This window comes from Poromitra crassiceps, assembly GCF_964638095.1.
Source record: "Poromitra crassiceps genome assembly, chromosome: 4".
Classification (NCBI taxonomy): Eukaryota; Metazoa; Chordata; class Actinopteri; order Beryciformes; family Melamphaidae; genus Poromitra; species Poromitra crassiceps.
Window position 1 is genome coordinate 70191946 of NC_139626.1, and position 24897 is coordinate 70216842.

At 44.5% G+C, this 24897-nt stretch overlaps 1 protein-coding gene across 1 annotated transcript in view; it reads left to right on the forward strand.

Moving 5' to 3' along the window:
* Positions 1 to 1962: 1962 nt before the first annotated feature.
* The window catches only part of kcnh1b (potassium voltage-gated channel, subfamily H (eag-related), member 1b), a gene marked incomplete at its 3' end in the record, with an annotated part of 135200 nt that continues 112265 nt past the window's right edge, over positions 1963 to 24897 (forward strand). The window contains exons 1-6 of the mRNA XM_083635184.1: positions 1963 to 2069; positions 11255 to 11378; positions 11661 to 11767; positions 14665 to 14793; positions 16998 to 17134; positions 21785 to 22177. Coding sequence (XP_083491310.1) covers positions 1997 to 2069; positions 11255 to 11378; positions 11661 to 11767; positions 14665 to 14793; positions 16998 to 17134; positions 21785 to 22177 — 963 coding nt within the window. The 5' untranslated portion in view covers positions 1963 to 1996. The remainder of the gene's footprint in view (positions 2070 to 11254; positions 11379 to 11660; positions 11768 to 14664; positions 14794 to 16997; positions 17135 to 21784; positions 22178 to 24897) is intronic.

Here is a 24897-nt window from a genome sequence, read left to right on the forward strand (position 1 = left end):
GGCTGTAGATTAGCTAGATTCCCTGTGTTCTAGTTAGTTCCGGTTAATGGCTAGAGTAGTCAGATTGTCTGAACTGCTGCTCATTTGGCCTGGCCGCTCTGCTGGTAGTTCCAGAGTGCCGCTACTACCTGGGGCTATTTATAATCTTGAAATTAGATAAATATCTGCTAGGCTAGCTAGGCAGGCTAAGATAACTACACAACAAACTGGATGCGAGTCAACTATGACCTGCCCCGGATGTACTTCTTCTTCTGTCCCGCCGTATTACCAAACAGAAGAAGAAACTAACTACTTCCGGGGCAGGTCATAGTTGACTTGCATAGTTTGTTGTGTAGCTTAGCCTGCCTAGCCTGATTTCAGATTTTTCAGCTAAAATACATTATTTAGCACACTGCTGTCTCCCCTCTCCCTCTGCTCTGAGGCACTGCAGGCAGGGCACTCGATTCTTCTCGCATTCAGTCAATCCTTCGTCCCAGACATGGCCACGGTCAAATCAAACTCCTCCAAATGCTATGGCCCGCCTTTCTTTCACTCGGAAATACGTCACGATAAGGAAGTCACATACTGTGCAGATGGCATTTCAGCTCGACTTTAAAGTGATCGCATTATCTGCAAAAGAAACAGTACTACTACTCTAAGCTTCCAGAGGACCTCACCTCTAAAAAGGTACAGGTTGGACAAACCCTGTCTTTATTTGTCACAATGCACCAATGCATGCACAGGTGATTGTATGTATGAACGACACACACAGATCATGATCTCTGATACACACCCCCGCAGACAGAGATTCCTTTCTTCAAAGTGAGAGATGATGATCCTGTGCATTTAGCACTTGCTCCTGCACTGAGGCTCGTCGGCCAACAGAGGATGCCACCACACAGTATTGTCAATCACAACAGACTGTCTTTCACCAAGAGGAAATACCTCTGTTAGAAATACGGGAGAGATTGGCCATGAATGAAGATGATAACCGAGTCAGTTTTATTTGTTTACTTGTTAACCACACAATTATATGGGTCTTAAGTGATGATTGAAAACTTTTGTATGAGTGTATATGTTTTTTTTTTATAAAAAATAAGTTGCATAATATTCCTTTAAAGTTGATTGACATCTGTTAAGTTGAGGGTCAGACCTGACCTCTGACCCCTGCCTTATCGTGAACCACTAATCCCTTAAAATAACCTTACATTTTCATTAGGTTACATTAATGCACCACTTAATCCATGTAAAATCCACTTAAAATGAGTTAAGGGAGTTATTAATGGAGGAGACCCCACCAAAACCTCCTTAAACTCAAAACAAACACTTCAATGTTTGACTGATAATTTAATGACAAATTCAGGGAGACATACACTTTCCATAACTCATTAACAACCTGTAAACCTGCACAAAATACACGACACATCTTTGTTACTATACATACCATATAAACCCAGGAAACTAACCTTACTTGATTAACTTACTTAATGTTTATGTAAGGGGTTTGGTTTTGTACTGATACATGGCGTCATGTGCTCATGTCTCTCACCTGTCACAGGTTTGCCACCAGCAGATGGTTGCAGCAGGAGGCAAGAGCCACCACACCAAGCCCCCTGCGGGGTATAGAGCCAGCACAGGACAGAATGAGAGAGAGAAAGAGAGAAGAGAGGGAGAGACAGAGATGGGGGATGCAAGGAGAGAGACAGAGTCAGAAACAGGGAGAGAGATAAAAAGACAAGGGAGAGAGACATAGGCAGATGCAAGGAGAGAGCGAGAGGTACACACAGAGAGAGGGAGAGAGACAGAGAGAGGAAGAGGTAGCCTACACAGAGAGAGGGGGCAGAGGTAAAGAGAGAGATATACGGAGAGAGAGGAGAGAGAGCGACTCACAGAGAGGGAGAGGGAGAGAGAGAGCTGGTCAGAGAGCAGGGGTGTGCAGGCAGCAGCAGCAGATGATGTGAGGCAGCGGAGGAAGCAGCCAGTGTGTCTGTGTCTCGCGCTGCGGAGGGGGGACAGGATGGCGGGAGGACGGCGGGGGCTCGTGGCCCCTCAGAACACCTTCCTGGAGAACATTGTGCGGCGCTCCAATGGTAGGCTCGCTCCGTTCACACCTCTGAACACAGATATCTGACCCTGTTTAGACCTCATCTTAACACAGATACCTGTGTTACAGTATGGAATGTCTGCTTCCTAACCCTGTTTTTCACCTCATTTTAACACAGATATATGTTAGAATGTCTGGTTCTTAACCCTGTTCTTAACCTCATCTTAACACATCTGTGTTAGAACATCTGGTTCTTAACCCGGTTCTTAACCTCATCTTAACACATCTGTGTTAGAACATCTGGTTCTTAACCCGGTTTACACCTCATCTTAACACACATTTTTGCTGTTAGAATGTGTGCTTCTTAACCCTGTTTACATCTCTTCTTAACACAAATATCTGCGTTAGAATGATTGCTTCTTAACCCTGTTTGCACCTCATTTTAATACAGATACCTGTGTTAGAATGCCTGCTTCTTAACCCTGTTCACACCTCATCTTAACAAAGATATCTGTGTTAGAATGTGCTTCTTAACCCTGTTCACACCTCATCTTAACACATATCTGTGTTAGAATGTCTGTTTCTTAACCCTGTTCACACCTCATCTTAGCACAGACCTGTTAGAATGTCTGTTTCTTAACCCTGTTCACACCTCATCTTAGCACAGATACCTGTTAGAATGTCTGGTTCTTAACCCTGTTCACACCTCATCTTAACACAGATACCTGTGTTGGAATGTCTTAACCCTGATCATACCTCATCTTAACGGATATCTGACCCTGTTTACACCTCATATTAACAGATATAGTAGTGTTAGAACGTCTGATTCTTAATCTTACCCCTATTCACACATCATCTTAACAGATATCTGTGTTAGACTGTATTCTTCGTAACCCGCCTCATTTTAATACAGACACCTGTATTAGAATGCCTGTTTCTTAACCCTGTTTAGACCTCATCTTCTTGACACATATACTGTATCTGGTGTTAGGATGTCTTGGTCTTAACCCTGTTCACACCTAATCTTAACACAGATATCTGTTAGAATGTCTGCTTCTTAACCCTGTTTACACCTTATTTTAACTCATTCCCTCCGTGTTTTTACATCTTATGAGACAAAACATTGACGTGATATCACGTCAATCCGTGTTTTCACCAGCATGTGACAGATGTCAAGTTTCAAGTCAAGTTTATTTATATAGCCCTAATTCACAAGCATGTCTCAGAGGGCTTCGCGCTTCGCGCTCTTGGCCACCTTATGAAGTACTAATGTATTCCTAAAAGTAAGCCAGAGTTAAGGCCGTTTCACACAGAAATGGTCCGGGACTGGCTGCGCAATTCGGTGCAAAATTGCGTGCAGATTTTCCGCATTGCAACCTATGCACACAGGTCCGGAGCGAATTATTCACATTCCCATGTTCAATTTCCGTCAATGAAAAAACAGTGAGAAGAGAAAATGGAGTCAGCAGCGGACCCCAAATTTGATGCTAAACTGCTAGTTAGCGGTTAGTTGGCAGAGATGGGCACTTGAGACTTGGACTCGAGTCAACTCGAGTCCCTGTTTTGATGAATTGCGACTTCACTTGACAAAAACATAAATTACTTGAGACTTACTTGGACTTGGAAGTTAAAGACTCGAGACTTAACTTGACTTGAGAGGTGATGACTTGGATGACTTGTTTGTGTTCGTCAGTTTAAATAACTAGGCATCTCGCCGCTCCCCCTGCAGCTCGCCAAGCTGGCCCTGCAGCTCGCATTCGCAGCTCGGCCGTTGCGCAGCCTTGCCCGCAGCTTGGCTGCTGTGTGGCCAATGAGACGTCAGATTTATGACATCACTGATGTCAACAGTGGGATTTATGACATCACTGATGATGTCACAGTGGGATTTGTGACATCACTGGGAATTATGACATGACACAGTATGACATGTCATCAGTGACGTCATCACTGAACTATAGCCTTTCATCAGTGACTGTGAGTAATTCACTGATGTCATTTATGACATCACTGATGATGTCATCAGTGGGACATGGGACAGACAGAGAAACAGACAAACAGAGCCCTAGCTCCCACTTATATATTGATTATGATGATGATGATGATGATGATAGATAACGTTGTCAAGTGTCTCTGTCCGGTATGCATCATGCAAGTGCATGGCGAGTGCAAGCTGGAGCGGCAAAACAATCCCTTGAGAGGAGCATGACTGACAGCCAGTCATCCAATCATGACAATGCCATAAGGAGGAGCATGACTGAGTCATCCAATGACAAATTCAGTCTGCTGAATGGGGGGGTACTCGGGTTCTCTCTGTCTCCCCCCCCCTCTCTCACACACACACACACACGCTACCGTAGCCTATCAAAATCCAGACATCTTGTCTCGAGGAAGAGAACGTTAGATCGTTTAATTGCCAACAGCAACAATGCCCACAAACTGAAACATTATGTCACTCAAGCATTATGGAAATTAAAACAGCAGACTTACCGTTTATCTGCATTGAATAACGTCATGTTAGTGTCCTCACAATGTATGGTGACGTCATGTTAGTGTCCTCACAATGTATGGTGGACAAGTTTGTTTTCAACAGGTTGAAATGTTTCCAGTATGGAGCAGCTTTCCCTACTGCAGTGGAGACTGTTTAACTCCCCCCTCAAACTTTGGTTTCATGTCCATCAATCTTTTTTCTGTCTCATGACACGGACACACGCGGCTTGTTTTCTTGTTCTTTACGCTGACATCACGCTGACTGAGACATGTCATCATGATGTGGATTGTGGAGTGGCAGACTAAAACGTCACGGTGAAGGTGTGTGTGTGTGTGTGGGGACGGTGTGTGTGTGTGTGTGTGTGTGTGTGTGTGTGTGTGGGGACGGTGTGTGTGTGTGTGTGCGTGTGCATGTGCGTGTGTGCGTGTGTGTGTGTGTGTGTGTGTGTGTGTGCGTGTGCGTGTCTCTGCTCCTCCTCCTCTTTGTCTCACTCTGCTGTGTAAAATTAAGCGAGTAATGCAACTTTATTTTATTTTATTATTGTTCCCATGGTTGGAAGCGTGGCCATTATGGCGTGGCTATGTTAAAATACTTGCAAAATTCCGAACCAAAACGATATGACTATCTTGCTTTAATGTCGATACAAAGGATCACTGGGTCAGGATATCGAAACACGCATTTCAAAAACTCTATATTTGCAAAGATCGCCGCTGTGTTTCTCCTCTTCCAGGGCTGCACTGAAGCCACAAACAGGCAACCTGCCACGGCTCAGTGCAGATATTCTCAGATATTAATGTTTGTAACTTTTGGCTGATGAATAGTGATTTTGTTTCAGCCCTTGGTTTGAAGTGTGGGTCCTCCGTTGCAGCCCGTGTGTGTGTTTGTGTGTGTGTGTGTGTGTGTGTGTGTGTGTGTGTGTGTGTGTGTGTGTGTGTGTGTGTGTGTGTGTGTGTGTGTGTGTGTGTGTAGGTGCGCTCGTTGTCATTCAGCCCGCGCCCCAAGTGGGTGGTTTAAAAACCCCAGAGCAGAATGCACTACTGGCATCAGCTCAGCCTCTCGGTTGAAATGTGAATAAGTGTGGAAGTCACATCTGACCTGAGAGCTGAGGGCTGTCAGAGCTCGTAATGTTTAGAGACTGAGGAAACATCAGAGATCTGCAGGACAGAGTGAGCACGTACAGTAAGGGATAATCCACTAGGTGTGCATTAAACAATTCTGCTCTGGCTGGACGGTGGAGCCTCTGTGCTAAATGACTGTATTTGTGTGATTTGGAGTTTAAGTAGCCCTAAATAACAGAGCATCTAAGCCTCAACGTGAGACTCAGCCTGCTGACTCTCAGATTAGGACGCTGTATTTTCACTGTGTTCCTACTTTTTCATACATGTAGCAAATCACAATAAAACAGTACTTGCCTCAAACACAAGGTTGTTGTCCATCGAGTCGGTCTATTCGTGTTCTTAAATATTGCGTTATTTGCGTAGTTTGTGGAGTGCGCAGGAACGAGGAGACAGATCTCAACTCCAGCTACACACATGACATGCTAAGCATTATTATAACCCGGCTAACCTTATTATCCAAACAACCCGGAAACCCGTGTACTCTTAACTCCCTCGAAACCCGCTGACTCCCGTCTCTTAAAGGGCCGGCTGGCAATCGAATGGCGAATGTCTTATGTCTCTGCTGTGGTACCACCACAACTTTCCAATTCCGAGCCGTTTTTTTCCATGCCAGAGTCTGTCTCAGCCTGTCTTTTTCATTGAAAATGTCCGTTGTTGTTCTTCCGCTTCCCAGCAGGGAAACAGCGCCCTCTGTGCTGTGGCTATGGGTGGAAACCATGGATGTATTAAAAGAACTGGATAGGGGACGAGCCACGCCCACCCATGCATTCGGACGGAGGCTGCTCACTGGCGCATGAAGCCATCATGGGGGCTTTTTCTTCCTGGTTTTACTTCCTGACCATGCGGCCCAAGGCGAAGTGCGCATGTGTGCCATGACGTATTCCATGACGTCTCCCACCCCTCCCACCCATGGATGTATTAAAAGAAGAAAATACACCCGTATACGGCTCTTTGTAGCTTCTGAAGAAAGAATGCCCCATAAAAAATTATTTGATAATTAAGAGTCGTTTTATACTTTGAGTGACACCCGGAAAAAATTCCCCTGGGTTTAACAGCTGCCGGGGTCCCCATGCAAGTGGATGGGAATTTTTCTTTCTGGGCTGCATGGCGTCACGTGACTTGCAATACAGAGCTTCGCCACCATGTACAAATGGCTTCACAGCCCAGCGCTATTCCTGGGGGTTTAGTGGAAACCCGTAATTACACATCCAGAAGAACAGGAACGGCAGGCGGAGAAAAACGGGAGAAAAACGACTCAGGAGAAAAACGACTCAGAATTGAACACTACGCAATATTTAAGAAGAACATGAATAGCCCGAGTTGACGGACAACAACCTTGTGTTTTTAAGGCAAGTAGTGTTTATATTGTGATGTATGAAAAAGCAGCCCTTATCCAATTTTTTTATTTTTATCTCATTTAACCTTTACAGGGAGTTAGGCCCTTGAGAGCAAGCTCACATTTAGATGCCCTGTTACAGTGCAATTAGACATAAGGGCTCTATCTTCCCACCGGCAGTAATTTTGCGTTAGGGCCCGTTTTGCGCTGGATTAGCGCTGCGCAAAGCCCTAATTGTGGGCGTGTCGGCCCGCTGCGCTTCACGTCATCTTGGCGCACATCTCCGTATAGGCGTGTTTATGCCCAAAAGCATTGTGGAGGTGTGGTCATGCCCATAAAACCACAGCGTCACGTCAGCAGCTTCCTCCTTCACTGAGAGGGACTAGAGTGAGAGAGAGAGAGAGAGACAGAGAAAAAATAGCCTAGATGGGGAGAGGGAGAGAGAGAGAGATGTGAGGCTGTCATGCATAGAAATCAAATAACGTGCTCATGCACACCTGTGAATCACCTGTGTATTATTGCCATTTCACACTCTGAAAAAGGGCTGCTGCCCAAACGTCTGCGTATGCTTATCGCTTTTCGGGCTCTCTTCTATCTCCGCTGGGGTAATATACTGCATGCATAATTACGCAGCGTACTGAGAGCCGCGATGATGCTGCTCTATTTGAAGAAGTTGAATTTCGTTCCACCAGCACACATTTAATTAATCAGCTATTTTCTATTCGTTTCTATTAATATATATACATCGAATCCCACAAATTTAATTTGTCATTTTCCCCTTGGCGCACATAAAGACACATGCTTCCGTCACTGTCTGCTTGATGGCGAGAGGGACTTCAGCTGCCATCCGCGCTGGTCTTACATGCAATAGACCCTTCTCACGGGGGCCATTTTGTGTCGAGAAGCCAGGGTAAACACAGGTGCAAGCAAAACACTAATGAGGGTTTCCAAATTCCAATCATGGAAGTTGGAAACCCTCATTAGTGTTTTGCTTGCACCTGTGTTTACCCTGGCTTCTCGACACAAAATGGCCCCCGTGAGAAGGGTCTATTGCAGGGAAAGAGGTTACTGTACTGTACTGGCCGGACACAGGTGTTGTGCGAAAAAATGATGCGTTTTGAATTGGATTAGGGGAACGAGGGGCTGGCGGGGCAGGAGTCTGTGTGCGCCAGGTGCTGGAGGGGGGTCTTCCCCGAGAAGGTGGGAGCTGGACGGGTATGCAGGCTTGGTGGTGGGGTGGGTGTGGGTCGGTGCCCTGGGTGTTTTGGGCCGGCCAGGGTGGGGAGAAACAGCTTGGCAGAACACCGTCACAACTTTCTCAAAAGCAATCTATTGTTACCTCACACCACAAACCTGTATGGTCGGGAATTATGTAGCCTAATAAAACCATGACAAACGAATTCTCATTTTTAAATCAAGGTGTGTTTTTTCTGCAATGTAGGCTATAGTTGAAAATCAACATGACATTCCGAGGAGAGAAGAGTGTGTGAGTTTCCTGCACTGCACGGAGATGTGGTGACTGTCTGTGCTCAGGCGTACGTCTGCGTTTGCGCTAAGACCAGCTATTTCCTGGCGTTAAAATTGAGAGCACCCACGGCCCCTTTTTCTATCACATTGCGCTGGAACGCCTATTTTGGAACGGGCAACTCCTAAACCTCTCTTTGCGCTCGGCACATACCGACGGTATCTTCCCCACATCGCTAAATGACACTTGCGCGAGACACATGATAGGCTAGAGAGGCCCACCGACATGCCTGGGCCACGCCTACACCTGTCTCATCACAGCGCAAAACTGGACGGTGGAGGCAGACGATAGCTTAGACGCTGGAAAGATAGCAATAAGAGGCGCGCAAACGCCGCGCAAAGGCAGCGCAAACGATAGCGCCATACAATGATAGGGCCCTTAGAAAGAATTACAAAAATGACAGTACAAATAGATAACAAGAGGATAAAAAAACATAAAGAACAAGAGCAATGTAATGTATCTTCAAGAAGTACTCGACTCGAACGACTCCATAGAGACTAATGGAGCCCGCAGTGAAAAAATGGCATCCTAATCTGAGACTGAGGGTGCTTTCTCACTGGGGAGCCGGCACCGTTTCCGAGCACACCTGTCCCAAAACTGACCCCAGGTCCGGTTCGTTTGATGCAACAGTGAACCGTGACAGGGTCCATTTGAAAAGGTGGTCTGGGAAAACAAGTGTTCCCAGTGAGAAAGCACCGCGTGCCTCGTTGAGGCTACCGAGTGGCCAAAGCCAGCAGTCGCAGTGAGGTCATAAATTATGAACTGCTGTAAGGTGTTGGGAGTGTGTTGTAAATCAGTGTCCGCAGGCTGCTACCTGTCACACACTGATGTACTCTGATGAAAATGTCTTGTCCAGTGTGTGAATCACCACACAGATACATACACATGCATGTGTGCGCACACACGCACGCACACACACACACACGCACACACACACACACACACACACACACACACACACACACACACACACACACACACACACACACACACACACATAGATAAACCCTTCCTGTGGTGATTGGTGTGTAGCTGTCTATTTGCTTTAGTGCGTTGTCGTTACGTTGTGTTCAGCCTGAATATTAAACCAACACAGTGTGTGCACTAAATATTAAATATTGATGTTATTATGAGCCCTGCTTCCAACAGTAACAGCTGCATTTCTACATTGCTCTGTATGGAGGCTGTGCTGTAGATATACCGTATTCCTCTCATTAAAAGCTGTAACAGTAAAGTCTAGAAGAGCCACCCTATTAAATTATCTTATTCACATTCAAGTTAGCAGAGAGCTAAACGGAAGTATGCGGGGGGTCCACCCGCAATGCCGACGTTAGGTTTAGGCGTGCGGGGTGGGAGAGGTTAGGTTTAGAGTTAGGGTCTGGGGGAGGTTAGGTTTAGGTGTGGGGGGTGGGAGAGGTTAGGTTTAGGGTCTGGGGGAGGTTAGGTTTAGGTGTGGGGGGTGGGAGAGGTTAGGGTTAGGGTCTGGGGGAGGTTAGGTTTAGGTGTGGGGTGTGGGAGAGGTTAGGGTCTGGGGGAGGTTAGGTTTAGACGTGGGGGTGGGTTAGGGTTAGGGTTAGGTTTAAGCGTGGGGACTGGGAGAGCTTAGCTCCAGCCGGTCCACCGACACGCTGCACGCCGCCTCGCTCAGCTGGTTCTGCTTGTGGGCTATCGGCATTGCGGCCTGTCGGCACTGCGGCCTGTCGGCACATAGACGGGCCACTGCTGCGGAGCGTGCTGTCATCATCTACCGTAATTAAAACAATGAGGCGTCATACTAAAATATGAGCAAATCTACTTATGAAACAGTGCAACCCACTCTGATTACGCATGCATGGCGTGGTATATCAATACCCCCAAGTACATCAAGACTCAATTGCAGACATCTCGAAATGAGTTGTGTTGAATGTATCCTCTCGTACCCATGTTGGCCGCCCCCAATTCACAGAACTAAAATGGATGTCAATTGAGAGCAGGGTCAGGAATTTTTTGAAGGTGGGTCTTATACCCACAGAATAGTGTTTGGCTGCGTCCCCAACTACTTAAAAAAACGTATTTTAAACACGTCAGTAATACTCATGGTAGCCTAGTGATAGTCATGGTAGCCTACTCGACTAGAGCTAGTGAGACAAACTCTGTCCCCTGTAGGGTCAGGACTGCTTCAGGGAAAAACGCCTTTCTGTACTCAGCAGCTACAGAATGGAATCTGTTGTCACCTCGTTTTAAAGAAACTGCCACTGCCAACCGTTTTAAAAGAGCATTGAAGGGATGGCTGCTGAAATGGTGACAGCCAGTTCATTATTTAGGCCTAATGTCTTTATTGTTGTCTTTGTTGTTTGTTTTTGTTGTTGTCTTCATTGTTTGTAAGTTACTGTTCATGGTGTACAGTATGTATTGTTGTTTTTAATGTCTTAAATGGCTTGTGCTCGACCATTGACTGTTTTCTTTTTTTCTTTAACGAGGACCACAATGGAAACAAGTCTGGGACTTTGTGTAATTTCTCGACAATTTTAATAGTATGGTATGGTAGTATGGTATATATATAAATAAATTAAGGCCTGCTACGCTCTGCAGCTGACGTAAATAAAGGCTCCAACCAAAACTAGAGGAAATACAGTAGCTAAATAGATCTATCCTCTACCATCTATATTCTATCTATCTATTGATCTACCAGGTAGATCCATAGATGTCCCTGGGTGAAACTTGAGCTATATTGTCCTGTCATGTAATCCATCATATTGTCTAACCTATTGATTTCTGTGGTCAGATACCAATTTTGTGCTAGGAAACGCTCAGATCGTCGACTGGCCCATCGTCTACAGCAACGATGGCTTCTGTAAACTATCTGGTTACCACCGAGCCGAGGTCATGCAGAGGAGCAGCACCTGCAGGTACAACCTTTTTTCTTTTCTTTGCACATAGTAAAATCAAGAACAAATGAAAGGAAACAAATGGATAAAAAGATTGTGCAGGTCGAGAGACCAGAACCCCTAATGGGCTAATACAAGGCCCCTAAGAAATTAAACCAATATTATTAGTATTACAAACGTATTTTTGAATCCAATCAGATGATCACCTGGTTAGACTGCAGAGTATAGCTTTATATTATGTTCTCACTGTTTGATGATAGCCTGTTTTAGACTGTGGAGTGTAGCTTTATGTTCTTCCTGCAGCTTCATGTACGGCGAGCTGACAGACAAGGAGGCCAGCGAGAAGGTCTGCCAGACCTTTGAGAACTACGAGATGAACTCATTTGAGATTCTGATGTACAAGAAAAACCGTGAGTGCATTTTATTGGCAGTACTCTGTTGATTCGTAATCACTACCTCTGACTTAAAGCCCCAACATGCAATTTCATGGTGAGCAGCAGCAATAGCAGCGGCCTCTGCTCCCACAAGTGGTAATTAGGCGGCTACAGCTGCTAATCAATATCAACTCTTTATTGACAGACACATAAGGTCCAATAAGAAGACACACAAGCAAAAAACACTACATTTAAAACAAAAAAAATAAAACAATCAGAACACTAGAGTAAGGCACTATACCAGTGTTTCCAAATGCACGATTGGTATTTCACACTACTGAAACTGGGTTGAGTCAGCAGCATGATAATCAAATTATGAGATACATTCAAACGACAAATAAACTTAAACGTCAGATTTCTCAGAAGAGCATGAAAAGTGCACACTCCTAACTACTAGTATGCTACTTTCTTGTTTGTACGTTCAGATATCCACCATATTTTACCTTATTATTTTACCTTATTAAAAGCGCCCAATTAGTTTTGTCTAGTCTCGCTGGCCAGCCTCCTCTCCCTTCCGTCCGAGGAGGAGTCTGGCGCCGCAGGTCTCCATAACTGGGATAATCCCTCCCCTGCTCTACAGCTGCTCTCCCATTGGAGTGACTGTTTCGGTGGCAGCCGGATATCCGCTCCCGGCTTATTACAAGCTCTGTCATTGGCTCCGACCATGTCAATCAGAGCGGATTCCGCTCCCTCCTCCCTGTGTGTCGCTGTAAATAGTGCCCTGCCGCCTCAGTGAAAACAACAACACTAACTAGCTAGCAAGCTAACAGCAGAAACCTACACGCTAGCTCGTTGCTACACGCTGAAAACGGCAAATTGGATTGTTGGAAACTATTTTCCAAGGGCACTGCCGCTAAGCGCCGTCGCAATCCCACTATGGAGACCTGCGGCGCCAGACTCCTCGGACGGAAGGGAGAGAAAGCTGGCCAGCAAGACTAGTTTGTCAGAGGAAAGCTTTTAATATGCAGCAGGAAATAGAGTTACATCCAGGTTACTTCAATGCTCTGGGATGGAGCCTCAAAGTTACATGCTGCAGGAAAACAGGCTCCATTGTCTCTGGAATTCAGTGTTGGTTAAAAATGTCCAGATATGGGTTGTTTTCAGGTGATGTCACGTCAAGGGGCGAGTCCATTGGCTTGTTTGCAAATCACGTGAACATGCTGTGCGGCAACCTGCAGCAGGTGACATAGGAAAGCACTAGATCACATGATCATGCTGGGGGGCAACCTGCAGCAGGTGACATAGGAAAGCAAGTTGCTGGAAAAATGTCTTGTCTTCATTGTATATGGATCATATCGTATATGTTTTGCAATCTTTTGGCGATACCTGTCGTGAGGAGCGGCATCCAACCTCGTGCATACTCGCTTTCGTCCTTTCTCTAGAGTAGCTCTGGGAGAGCTGCCCCCCAGCGACGTCATCAGCGTCGTTCGAATCACGTGGTTGCAAATAAGCTATTCTGGCCTTAAAGGAGACCTAATTTTCATCCCACCCTCCCATCTGTGGAAATGCTAATGTTTCGCCCACACCTAAAGATTTTCAAAAAAATCTTCAGAGTCCACACACCTCATGACAGAGATAACCGATTTTTTTTATTTCAATCTTGGAATGCACACACAATTGCTACCGTTCAGACGCAACCCCACACACTTGACGATTACGCTGAAGATTGTCACCTCGGAGGATTGGGATCTTGCAGAAACTCGCGTGAGTAAGCGTGACTTCAGAGCAAAACAAAAAATAGAAAATACTGGCGCACCACACACTACAGGATATAATTAAGATTATCCTGGAGCAACAGACAGAAACAAACAAACAAACTGCCTTGACGCACGTACTCCAAACCTGTTTTTCGATTTTGGAGCTGGAGATGAGGTTCCAGCATGACCAAAGCGCTCCCTCCCCCCTCTCTCTCTCTCTCTTCCTCTCTGTCCACTTTCATCCCCGCCTGTCTCTCGCATATGCTCTTTTTATTCATTGGTCATTGTGATATAAATGTATTTCTTCCCCATCAGCTTGCTCTCATTGGCTCTCTGCTCAAGATTCCATCACTTTTCGAGTTGTAAATATGAAACATGATTGATATGCCCGATTTATTCACAATCGGGAAGAGCCCGACAAGTCAACAGCAGTCTTTGAACCCCACACACACACTACACACACACACACACACACACACACACACACACACACACACACACACACACACACACACACTACACACACACACACTACAGGATCATTTGGGCAGATTATCGGTCCCGACGAGGCTCAAATTGGGAGCACCCCTGAGATAGTCGGGACGGGGGAATCTTGGCCACAATCTGGCAAATTCTTGTCAGGTCTGGGGGAGACATAACCGATGATGATCAGTATATGAAGAGACACATCCTGGAGCTGCTCTATTGACAGTGAATGAGATTCTGATTCTATGGACAGAGTTACTGTACCCAAGATTATTATAATGTCTGCAGCACAATGAAACAGCCCAAAGCTCAAATAAACTTCAATTCACTTCAAATTCACTGTCAATGGCCATGTTGAAGTTTTTATTCCCCTTGATTACACCACAGATTACTTGTGGTCATCTGTTGGGAGGAAGTTGTTGTGTGCGAGGGACTAGCTGCACCCTCCTGGCCTGCATACCCAAACCTCAATTACGTCCCAAAGGTTGGCTGTTATGGTTAACAAAGTAAAACAACTCGGTTATAGTTAGGGTTTGGTCATGGTTATTAAGAAAAAAAGCTTTTGTGATTTTTTTGTATGTGGCGGGGAGAGGCTAAATATCTATATCTGTATCTATTCTATCCTGTAGTTGTGTTCTTCCGACCGGAGGAACAGCAAACTGAATTCAGTCCTTTTTGGTTCCGCTGCAGGAATGCCGGTGTGGTTTTTCATGAAAATCGCTCCAATCAGGAATGAGCAGGACAAAGTGGTCTTGTTCCTGTGCACCTTCAGTGACATCACCGCCTTCAAGCAGCCAATTGATGACGACTCTTCAAAAGGTGGGCAGGGCACTTATAGCTCACGGAACCCCAGTGCATACAGTAACTGCAGTATACAATGCCTCCTGGTGAAACAGCGTTATCCCACCACTACTACAGGCTTTGTTCACACATACAGTATACTGTATTATCGCTCTGAAATGAGAATACCTGAGTGTTGGGTCCATGAACTGATAGATGTGACAGCTAAACAGGAGGTCATACAGGTAGATGTAGAGGATGGCTCATATTTGTTATGTCTGAAACAAAAACAAAGCTTTATGTTGAGTTTTTGATGGGTTATGAAAGTATAGAGTGAACCTGCTGCAGCTGGATTCACGCAAGATCATGAGATCACGATCACACCATTTGACCCATTTTAAAAGTCAAAATTTGCAAACATGCTTGAATATTCCTGAAATATATATGGTCAATAATGAACCTGGGAAGTTAAGGATTGCCTACAACATTTTGTTTTGCAGACTTGACATCATTGTGTAGACCAGGGGTGGGCAATTATTTTTCATGGGGGGCCACATGAGAAACCCAGATTGTTGCCGGGGGCCGAACAAATATTGTCATGCCGTAACCCATGGATGGGTAACTTTGATGATAGAGAGGGCCACAAAAAATGTCCTCGCTACCAGGTTTTGCTGAGGGCCAAATGGCGCCAGCGTGAAAAATTTGGTGCATTTGAAGCCACGTTTAGAGGAATAACTCATTTTAAATTAACAGTTGTGATGTCATTATTCAGTCTTAACCACCAATATTTCATCCTTTTCTCACTCACTCCTATGTGACCACCTGCTCTCAGGGCTTGAAATTAACTTTTTTGACCACCTGCCAATATGGCTGCTAGATTTTAAAGTTACCAGCCAATTAGAATTTCCACTAGCCAAAATGTTTTTCTTGAAATAAATCAGAATATGAGTGGGTTAATTTAAGCATAAGTATCAGTAAGTGGCCCGGGATGATCAAAGCCTGTGTTGAGGGTCACACGAACAAAAATGCAGTCTTGAAGCTAAATAAATCCAAAACCAATTAGTTAATTATTTAAATTTCTAATTCAATGTAGCATTTTAGTCATAAAGATTATTGAAAGATATTCCATATTCCAGACTGAAATGCTATAACAGAAGTGGAGTATTGGCCAGAATGACATGAACATTTGGACACTTATTCAGCGGGTATCTTGCATGTTGCGTTCAGGTGCACTGTGTAAAGATTTTTTTTTTTTTTTTTTTTTTTTTTTCAATTCCAACGCGGGCCACACAGGTGGCGCCCGCGGGCCGCATCCGGCCCGCGGGCCGTAGTTTGCCCATGTATGGTGTAGACCCTAGTTCCTCATTGCGCGGCGCGCGAGACGCTGGCGGCTCTCGAAGCTTTAGTTGGCGGCTCTAAGAAATTGAACATTTTTTTTTAATTTTTTTTTTAGATTCGCCCCCCCGCCCCCCCTGCTCTCCCCAAAATTTCAATAAACCTTTATGGCATATTATTACAATACAACAATACTGGTGTTGGCAGTAATAGAAGGTGCCAAATCATTCAAAACAATAAGCATTTTGCTTTTAGGAGTATTGTGCCAGCGTGCAGCGCGGTTCCAAAACGTGTCAACGTGTGTCGTTGCCTGGGAAACGCACATCCCATAATACAACTGTTCGCATCGCATCCCATAATAGTATGATGATACTTGGGATGCCATTGCGAACATAGATGTGAACAGGTTAACTAAAACTTTAGCGTCGCCAGCGACGGCCCCCACCGACGGCCCCCACCGTTGCGGTCGGGGTACGTTTCGAAATCCCTCCAGGCCTGAAAGATTTTCTAGGTGAAACTGGTATATATATGTGTGTGTGTGTGTGTGTGTGTGTGTGTGTGTGTGTGTGTGTGTGTGTGTGTGCGTGTGTGTGTGTGTGTGTGTGTGTGTGTGTGTGTGTGTGTGGAAAACAATAAAACACAAAAAAATGGTAGGCAGATGTGCTTGGTTGGGGTGGCTTTTGGTGTTTTGCGGTAAAAGTGGCTCTCCTATTGACTTTGTCCTGCCAGTGCGGCTCTCATCGAAGAAATAGTGAGGATCACTGACACTGTAGACAGTTCTCATTTGCTTTCCATTGATACAAACAACTTAAAAATCACGAACTAATTTAGTGATCTTTCTAGCAAAATATAATATTCTGTAATGTGTCAGTCTTGCTTTTGACGCTGTTGTTCTGTCTCTGTCCCAGGTTGGGGGAAATTTGCCCGTCTGACTCGTGCATTGACCAGCAGCCGAGGGGTTCTACAGCAGCTAGCGCCAACGGTCCATAAGGGCGAGAATGTCCATAAAGGCGAGAACCTCCACAAGCAATCGCGCCTGGCAGAGGTAAAGTCCTCTCTGATTTATAAGAACCTTCACCTGGTCAAGCTAAACTCCTCCCTCCTTCCATGCAGAATAATCTTTAGTTAGTAGAGACAAGTCCTCTTTCCTTCAGTGGTTCTCAAGGTGGGGTCCGGGGACCACCAGCGGTCCTTGAGGGTATTCCAGGGGGTCCCCAGCAAATTGAAGAATTGTTAAAAGGTAACGAAACCCCAAACCTTTTTCTTTCCAGTTTTAAACCAATATATATATATATATATACAGTACATATATATGTATATGTATATGCATATGTATGTATATGTATATACATATATGTATATGGTTTTGAGAAGTGTTGCTGAATGATTCTGGTCAAAATCTCCACATTTGAGAGTAAACTGAAACCCACTTTTGCAGTTGGGTCTGCCAAGTGCTGATCTTGGGTTCCGCTTACATCACCAACAACCCCTTTACTCTCTTTTTCTATATGTATGTATATACATACATATGTATATACAGTAGACATATATATATATATATATATATATATATATATATATATATATATATATATACACAGTATATATATATATATATATATATATATATATATACAGTATATATATATATATATATATATATATATATATATATATATATATATATATATATATATATACATACATATATATATATATATATATATATATATATATAAATATTATATACAGTACACATACTGTATATGTATATAGAACCCCTTTCCCACCCAGAGTCGAGCGGGTCCGACTGGCTCCCTAGCTGAGTCCCAACTGTTGAGATGTTGATTTGCATTTTTTTAAATCCCAATTAGAGGCAGGTCTGCCAGAATTCCCCTTTAAACGTCATTATTTTGTCATCTTAGAACGAGTCTTTTTGATCATAGTTTATCTGTTTATCTCTACCTACAATACAAACAGTCATGGAATTGTTGACAAAATCATATTTAACAATAAAAAAATATTCTCAGATTTGTGTCCGAGAAACAAAATCTCATCAAATGGGGGTCCGTGGCTATAATTGTCGACTAAATTAGGTAGGGGTCCTTGAAATGAAAAGAGTTGAGAATCACTGTTCTAAAATCCTCCTTCCATAAGAACGCTCACATGGTGGAGGTAAAGTCCTATCTCCTGTAAGATCCTTCCCTGGTCGAGGTAAAGTACTCTGCCCTTACATATGAACCCTTTCTTATGGAAAGAGTTAGGAGTCCACTCTCTTTCCATAAGAATCTTTAGCTGGCGGGGGGTAGAGTCCTCCCTATTCCATAAGAATCTCCATCTGGTCGAGGTCAAATTATCTGTCCTCTCGTAAGAACCATCATCTGATTGAGGTAAACTCCTCTCTCCTTAATAAGAACCCTCACCCTCACCAATTATGAACAGTTGGTGGAGATGAAGACAATTCTCTTCCCCTAACATCTCTGGCCTGGTACAGCTGGAAAGCCAATCAACATTCAAGAATCTTGATTCTACTAGTCACTTACTGAGACGTCTGGACCCAAAACTCACCAGCTGAAGGTCCAACTGTGTTTGCTCATTCTGCTCCCTTGATACCTACTGTCTCCTGAAAAGGCTTCCATCTGTTAAACTATTCAATGGTGAAGTCCTGTCAACAAGAAGAGCATCTCGATATAGGAGATATGAATCTATAATACATGAGCTCTTACAACCCACTGTGGAGTTGATCAGAGTGTAGATACTGATCTATTATAAATGGCCACACTTTCTCCTCTGAAAACTGGAGTAGCCAGGTGAGGTGACCAGGGATGATTCAGTGGGTATGTTAGTTTCTCTATGGAGAGGAAGAGGAAGCATCTTGGTTTTGGTAGAGCTCCTCTAAATAGATCTGAAACAAGGCCGAGAGCATCAACAGCTTAAAGAGGACATAAAACATTTGATCATATGACTCTAGTTCATTTGCATTCCACTCTCAGACAAGACAGGATGCTGCTTTCAAGGCTGACATATAGATTTGCTAGATGATGTCACTAGGTTGAGTAGTGAGGATTCCGAACATTTTGATGAATCAAAACAACTACAATCCAAGTCAGAAACACAACTGCATATGCTGTGAGCCTGTTAGAATTCAAAATCCTTAATACTAACACTTAGCCTGTACTCCACTACTGTACTGTGTGTCAACCTAGTGAACATCATCTAGCAATGCCCTAGTTTGGCGAAAAGCTGATTTTTTTCTAAATCATTCTAGGCTAGCAAATCTAGGTAAGTTTCAGACCTGATAGCAGCGTCCTGTCTTGTCCGAGGTGAAATGCAAATTAACTAGATATGATTTAATGTTTCATGTCCTCTTTAAAGGTCAACGGACATCTTCTCTCACTTCCTGTTACTTTGCAGAGCAGAGTGTGTTCACATTGTACTTCCTGTGGTTTACTGAAGGTCTGCTTCCACACTGAGGCACCCGGCCTGGCCGAGCCACACTTGTTACTCATTTGGTTTGACCACTTTGCTGTGGTACTGCTGCCACAGTAAAGTAGCCAAACAAAATGAGTAACAACTGTAACAGCTCTGATATTAACAAGCGCAAACCTTTAAGCCCACGGCACCACTTCCGCTACGGCCCCCCTCCCTGCACCCCCCCCCCCCACCACACACACACACACAAACACACACACACACACACACACACACACACACACACACACACACACACACACACACACACACACACCTATCGCCCTAGCCACTAATCTTACCCACCCCTCGAATCCCAACTCTCTATCACTTTGCTATCCCCAGCTAAGGCCATTTCCCCACTAAACTCACTAAACGTCCCTCACTGAGTAAGTGAGTGAGTGAGTGTGACAGTCCTGACTTTTCCATCTTATGACCCCGGTGGGGCTCCTGGCCCAGCGCCATGGGAAAAACTAACTTTGTACCTGCTCTTTCCCGGGCACTTGTCTGTCGTCCATGGGTCACTGTGATGGGATCTAGGGATGGCGCTCAATCTGCTGTTGACTTTATTGAATCAGACTGGCAGCTAATGGCTAAATATAACTGTCATATAATAACTGTAATGTTGGGGTGTTGATGGGCTGCAGTCCATCCTCAGTCCCAGAGCGAACAGGATGATCAAATTTACTCTGCAAAATGAGATCTTCTAAATACAGTGCTGTGATATTAAGGCCTGTCTAAAAGCAGTTAGCTGTCTGCTTTTGTCATATCGTCTATTCCTGTGACACCTGACTCTCTCAGTGTGTTATATCATAGCCTATACTACAGTCTAGACAGTATCAGTGGCACTGCTGCTGCTTGTGCCTTTCAATGAAACATATCTACTGATGGTGAGGAAGAATTACATGACATATTCCAAGTAAAAAAGTCTGAGTACAAATAGAGATTGATTTATTTTTATTTTATTTATTTTAGATTTTTTTTTCTCCCGAACTGTGCTTGGCCTTCACCCTGCTGTCCGGGTCGTTGATCCACCCCCTCTGCCCAATCTGGGGAGATTTGCAGACTAGCACATGCTTCCTCCCATACATGTGCAGTCGCAAGCCACCTCCTCTCACTTGAAAATGAGCAGTTTCATCGGCAGGACGTAGCGCATGGGAGGATCACGCTGTTCCTATCCCCTTGAACAGGCACCCTGACCGACCAGAGGAGGCACTAGTGCAGTGACCAGGACACATACCCTTAATCCGGCTTCCCACCCGCAGACACGGGCAATTCTGCCTGTACAGATGCCCAACCAAGCCGGAGGTAACATGGGGGCTTGAACCTGTGACCCTTGTTTTGGTAGGCAGGGAATCTAGCACTGTACTTCCTGGACGCCATAAATAATAGAGAATTACGTAACAAAGAAAATTATCATCCATGGATTTTTCATGAAGCTATCAAAAGTGTATTACTGTAACAAGCAGATCCCATTCAGTAAAGTGTCAATTAACTCAGCAATTAACTCCAGCATGAAGGGCCACGGTGGAAACGAGCCTGCTCTGCTGTGTTATGGCTTCTCTTTTTCAATATACACTCTCGTGTTGTTTATTAACCCATTGATACCTGATGCAGCATTTGCGTGTATATCCCTCATTTGTGTGTGTATCCCTCTAAGACCTCTTAAAGGGATATGCACACAAATGCTGCATCAGGTATCAATGGGTTAAAGCAGAATGGTCCATATAATTATTGATGAAATAATGTGACAGGGACTGGTGTTTTGGTATACGCCAAGGTAATCTTTCTTTCTTTTTTACAGATGATAAAAGTGCAGATTGTTAGCTTCCAAATGATGATATCATACATTGAAATCCAAAAAATTGTTGAAGAAGATGGTTATTTGAATGTTGGTACTCAACATTCAGTGAAAATTGCCCTGAAAGTTGGTGAACAAGCTTGGTTTGCCCTGAACAAGCTTAGTGTGCTAACAAATGATAGGTATTTAGTTTTCCTCAAACTGTATTGAGCAATTTTAACATACAGAAAGTTAACTCCTTATTTTATGGGGGCATTAAAAGCCCCCCGTTATCAGAATTCCAAGGGCAGTTTTAGATTTTTTTATATACACATACTGCTGTGTGTGTGTGTGAGGGATATTTTTCTCTCTCTTCAAATATAGACTTAAAACAGTCAAACACAGCCAATGAGCTGCAGGTTGACATTGTTCTCTGTGGACCAGGTTCTCCAGCTGGGCTCCGACATCCTGCCTCAGTACAAGCAGGAGACCCCCAAGACTCCGCCCCACATTATCCTGCACTACTGCCTCTTCAAGACCACCTGGGACTGGGTCATCCTCATCCTCACCTTCTACACTGCCATCATGGTCCCCTACAACGTGTCCTTCAAGACCAAGCAGAACAACGTGACCTGGCTGGTGGTGGACAGTATTGTGGACGTGATCTTCCTGGTGGACATCGTGCTGAACTTCCACACCACCTTCGTGGGCCCAGCCGGCGAGGTCATCTCCGACCCCAAACTCATCCGCATGAACTACGTCAAGACCTGGTTCGTGATCGACTTGCTGTCCTGCCTGCCCTATGACGTCATCAACGCCTTCGAGAACGTCGATGAGGTTAGTGGTCTGGACTGATGCCTACCTACCTAGCTACCTACCTATGTTCTACCATCCTACCTACCTGCTGCCTACCTACAGTTGTTACTAATTTCGTTTGGGGACTTTGCGTCTGTACTACTGCACAGTTAATACCATTGCCGTGGCAGCAGTGAGGGGGGCTTTTGTAAAGAACAACAGACATCATCTTGATAACCCAGAAGTACAGTAGCCAAACAAAATTACTAACTGTAGCTACTAGTTGTCCAGACTGATACGTAGAGCGAAACAGAATGTGAGAGGATGGTTTTTACCAGGGTATGACCATGACCATGACCATGACCATGACCATGTCGTATAGGCAAATTGACTCCTCAGAGGGACTGCCCATCACGAAACAGCAGTATTACACAATTTAATTCTTCTGGGATTCTACCGTTTGTCATCTGAGTCATCATCTCATCATCATAGTGCGGTTTTATAGTCTGATGTGTTTTAGACGGAACCCTGAATTTAACTATTAGCATCACAGAGGGTGAATGGTTTGATATTGTACATTTAAATCAATTTATGGACTACTGCAGTTCATACAGCTACAGCTATAATAAACTCAGTCCGACCAATAAATTACAAGGTGAATTACAAGGTGACTAGTCTTTACCGTGTCATTTCACATCAAAATGTATAGGAATTTGGAGCCAAAACAGTGTCACTGTTCATTCCCATTGAAATTGTATCTGGACTAGAACAGGGGTCCCCAAGTACTTTTCACCAACGGCCACATTTTGCTGAGGGCCAAGGGCTGGGAGCTGAATCTTTCGGCGGTGCCCTGTAATTTGGGGCATTTGCAGATTTAGAGGAATAACTCATTTTAAATTAACAGTTGTGGTCATTATTCAGTCTTAACCACCAGTATTTGATCCTTTACTCACTCACTCCTATGTCACCACCTGCTCTCCCTGCAGGGCTTGAAATTGACCACCTGCCAATATGGCTGCTAGAAGTTACCAGCCAATTAGAAACCAGACTATGAGTGGGTTAATTTAAGCACAAGTATCAGTAAGTGGCCCGGAATTCTCAAAGCCTGTGTGTTCTCACACAAGAACAAAAATGCACTCTTGAAGCTACATAAATCCATTTCATTTCTTACAGATGAGATTACTTTTAGCCTTTTAGTCATCAAGAGTATTGAAAAATATTCCATATTCCAGACTGAAATGTAGAGTATTGGCCAAAATGACATGAACATTTGGACACTTATTCAGTGTTGAACAGTAATTTCTTACATTACATTCAGCCTGATTTCATCAAGATGATTGAAAAATATTCCAGGATCCAGACTGAAATGTTACAACAGAAGTTTACTATTAGAATGACTTAAACATGTATGGGGAGGGGCTCATAGCCAGGTCAATACGGAGAGCAGCACGTATCTTGCATGTTCAGGTGCACTGTAAAAAAAAAGAATGCAATTCCAGCCCGGGCAATTGTGATGTCACTGATGATGTCACAGTGTCTATGACATCATCAGGCAATGTGCGGACTCTACTTTTCTCTCACTACACTGTTGTGATCAGTGATGGTCACTCAAGCAATTGTGATGCCATCAGTGAGTGATGTCATCAGTGATGCGAAGTTGGGCAATTGTGCGCTGTGCATGCATAGAGCAGACGAGGCCATGCAGAAGCCGAGCTTTGGGCGAGCGCGCGCAGCACACGTAGCGTGTGAGGGGACGAGCTGCAGGGCGGGCGAGGCCCGGTAGCGGCCGAGCAGTCTTATAAATCTCCTTTGTTTGAACTGAATACAGATGTTCTTTAGCCAAAGCCTTTTGGTCATTTAGAAGCAAAACGCGCCTCCGTCCCTCTCATCTGCTGAGCAAACTCAGCTCAAGCCTTAATCTGTTTTCAGCCTGGAGACCCAGCTCACCCACACTCACTGATTAAATGCAGCAGTGTAGGAAATCAAAAAAATATTTTTGAGGGGCAATTTAATACAAGCAGGAATTCTCATCAGCTACGAGCAGATATGCGATGTCAGATGTCAGAGTGCGACATCATCCACCCAATTGTGAAGTCATCCACCCCATTGCAGGCTGCAGCTAAATCACTGTCATTCGTGCTGAGTTATGACATGATTAGTTAGTTGGTAACCTCACTAATGATGTAATTGATGTAGGACTTATGACATCATCAATGGCATCAAACCATCTCTGATGATGTCACCTCCCGTGGTGAGATCATCGGATACTTGTTGCTTAATGATGTCATTTTGTTGACAACGCCAGACCCATGAGAGTTCTTACGCTGATACACTACGTTACTGCATGCTGCAGAGCTTCTGGGTCTGGGACGCTTGCCCCCAGCCGGCTGGTTATGGGAGGGAACCGTTCACTTGGCCAGTGGTGGATTCAGCCTTCCCCAATCAGTAACGACTTTGCGATCAGACGTGTCTGATCGCTGAAATGGGCTGGGGCAGGCGCAGCCCATTTTTCGAACCGCTCTCTCATCGGTGCTACGACCTGTCACTCATTCAATTTCAACCGGCCTTCAAAAACCAGCAGTGGCTGTGAACTGGCACAGACTCACTTATGTAGTATGCGGAGCGCAGCGATTCAACGGGGAGAGACTACTTCTATTGTGACATCACCTCTATGCAAATTTCTGATTTTCGTGGACCACCATTTTTTGGTGGACCAACCAACGGAGGAGTGACTTATAGAGCTGGACCATGACTGGTCACAG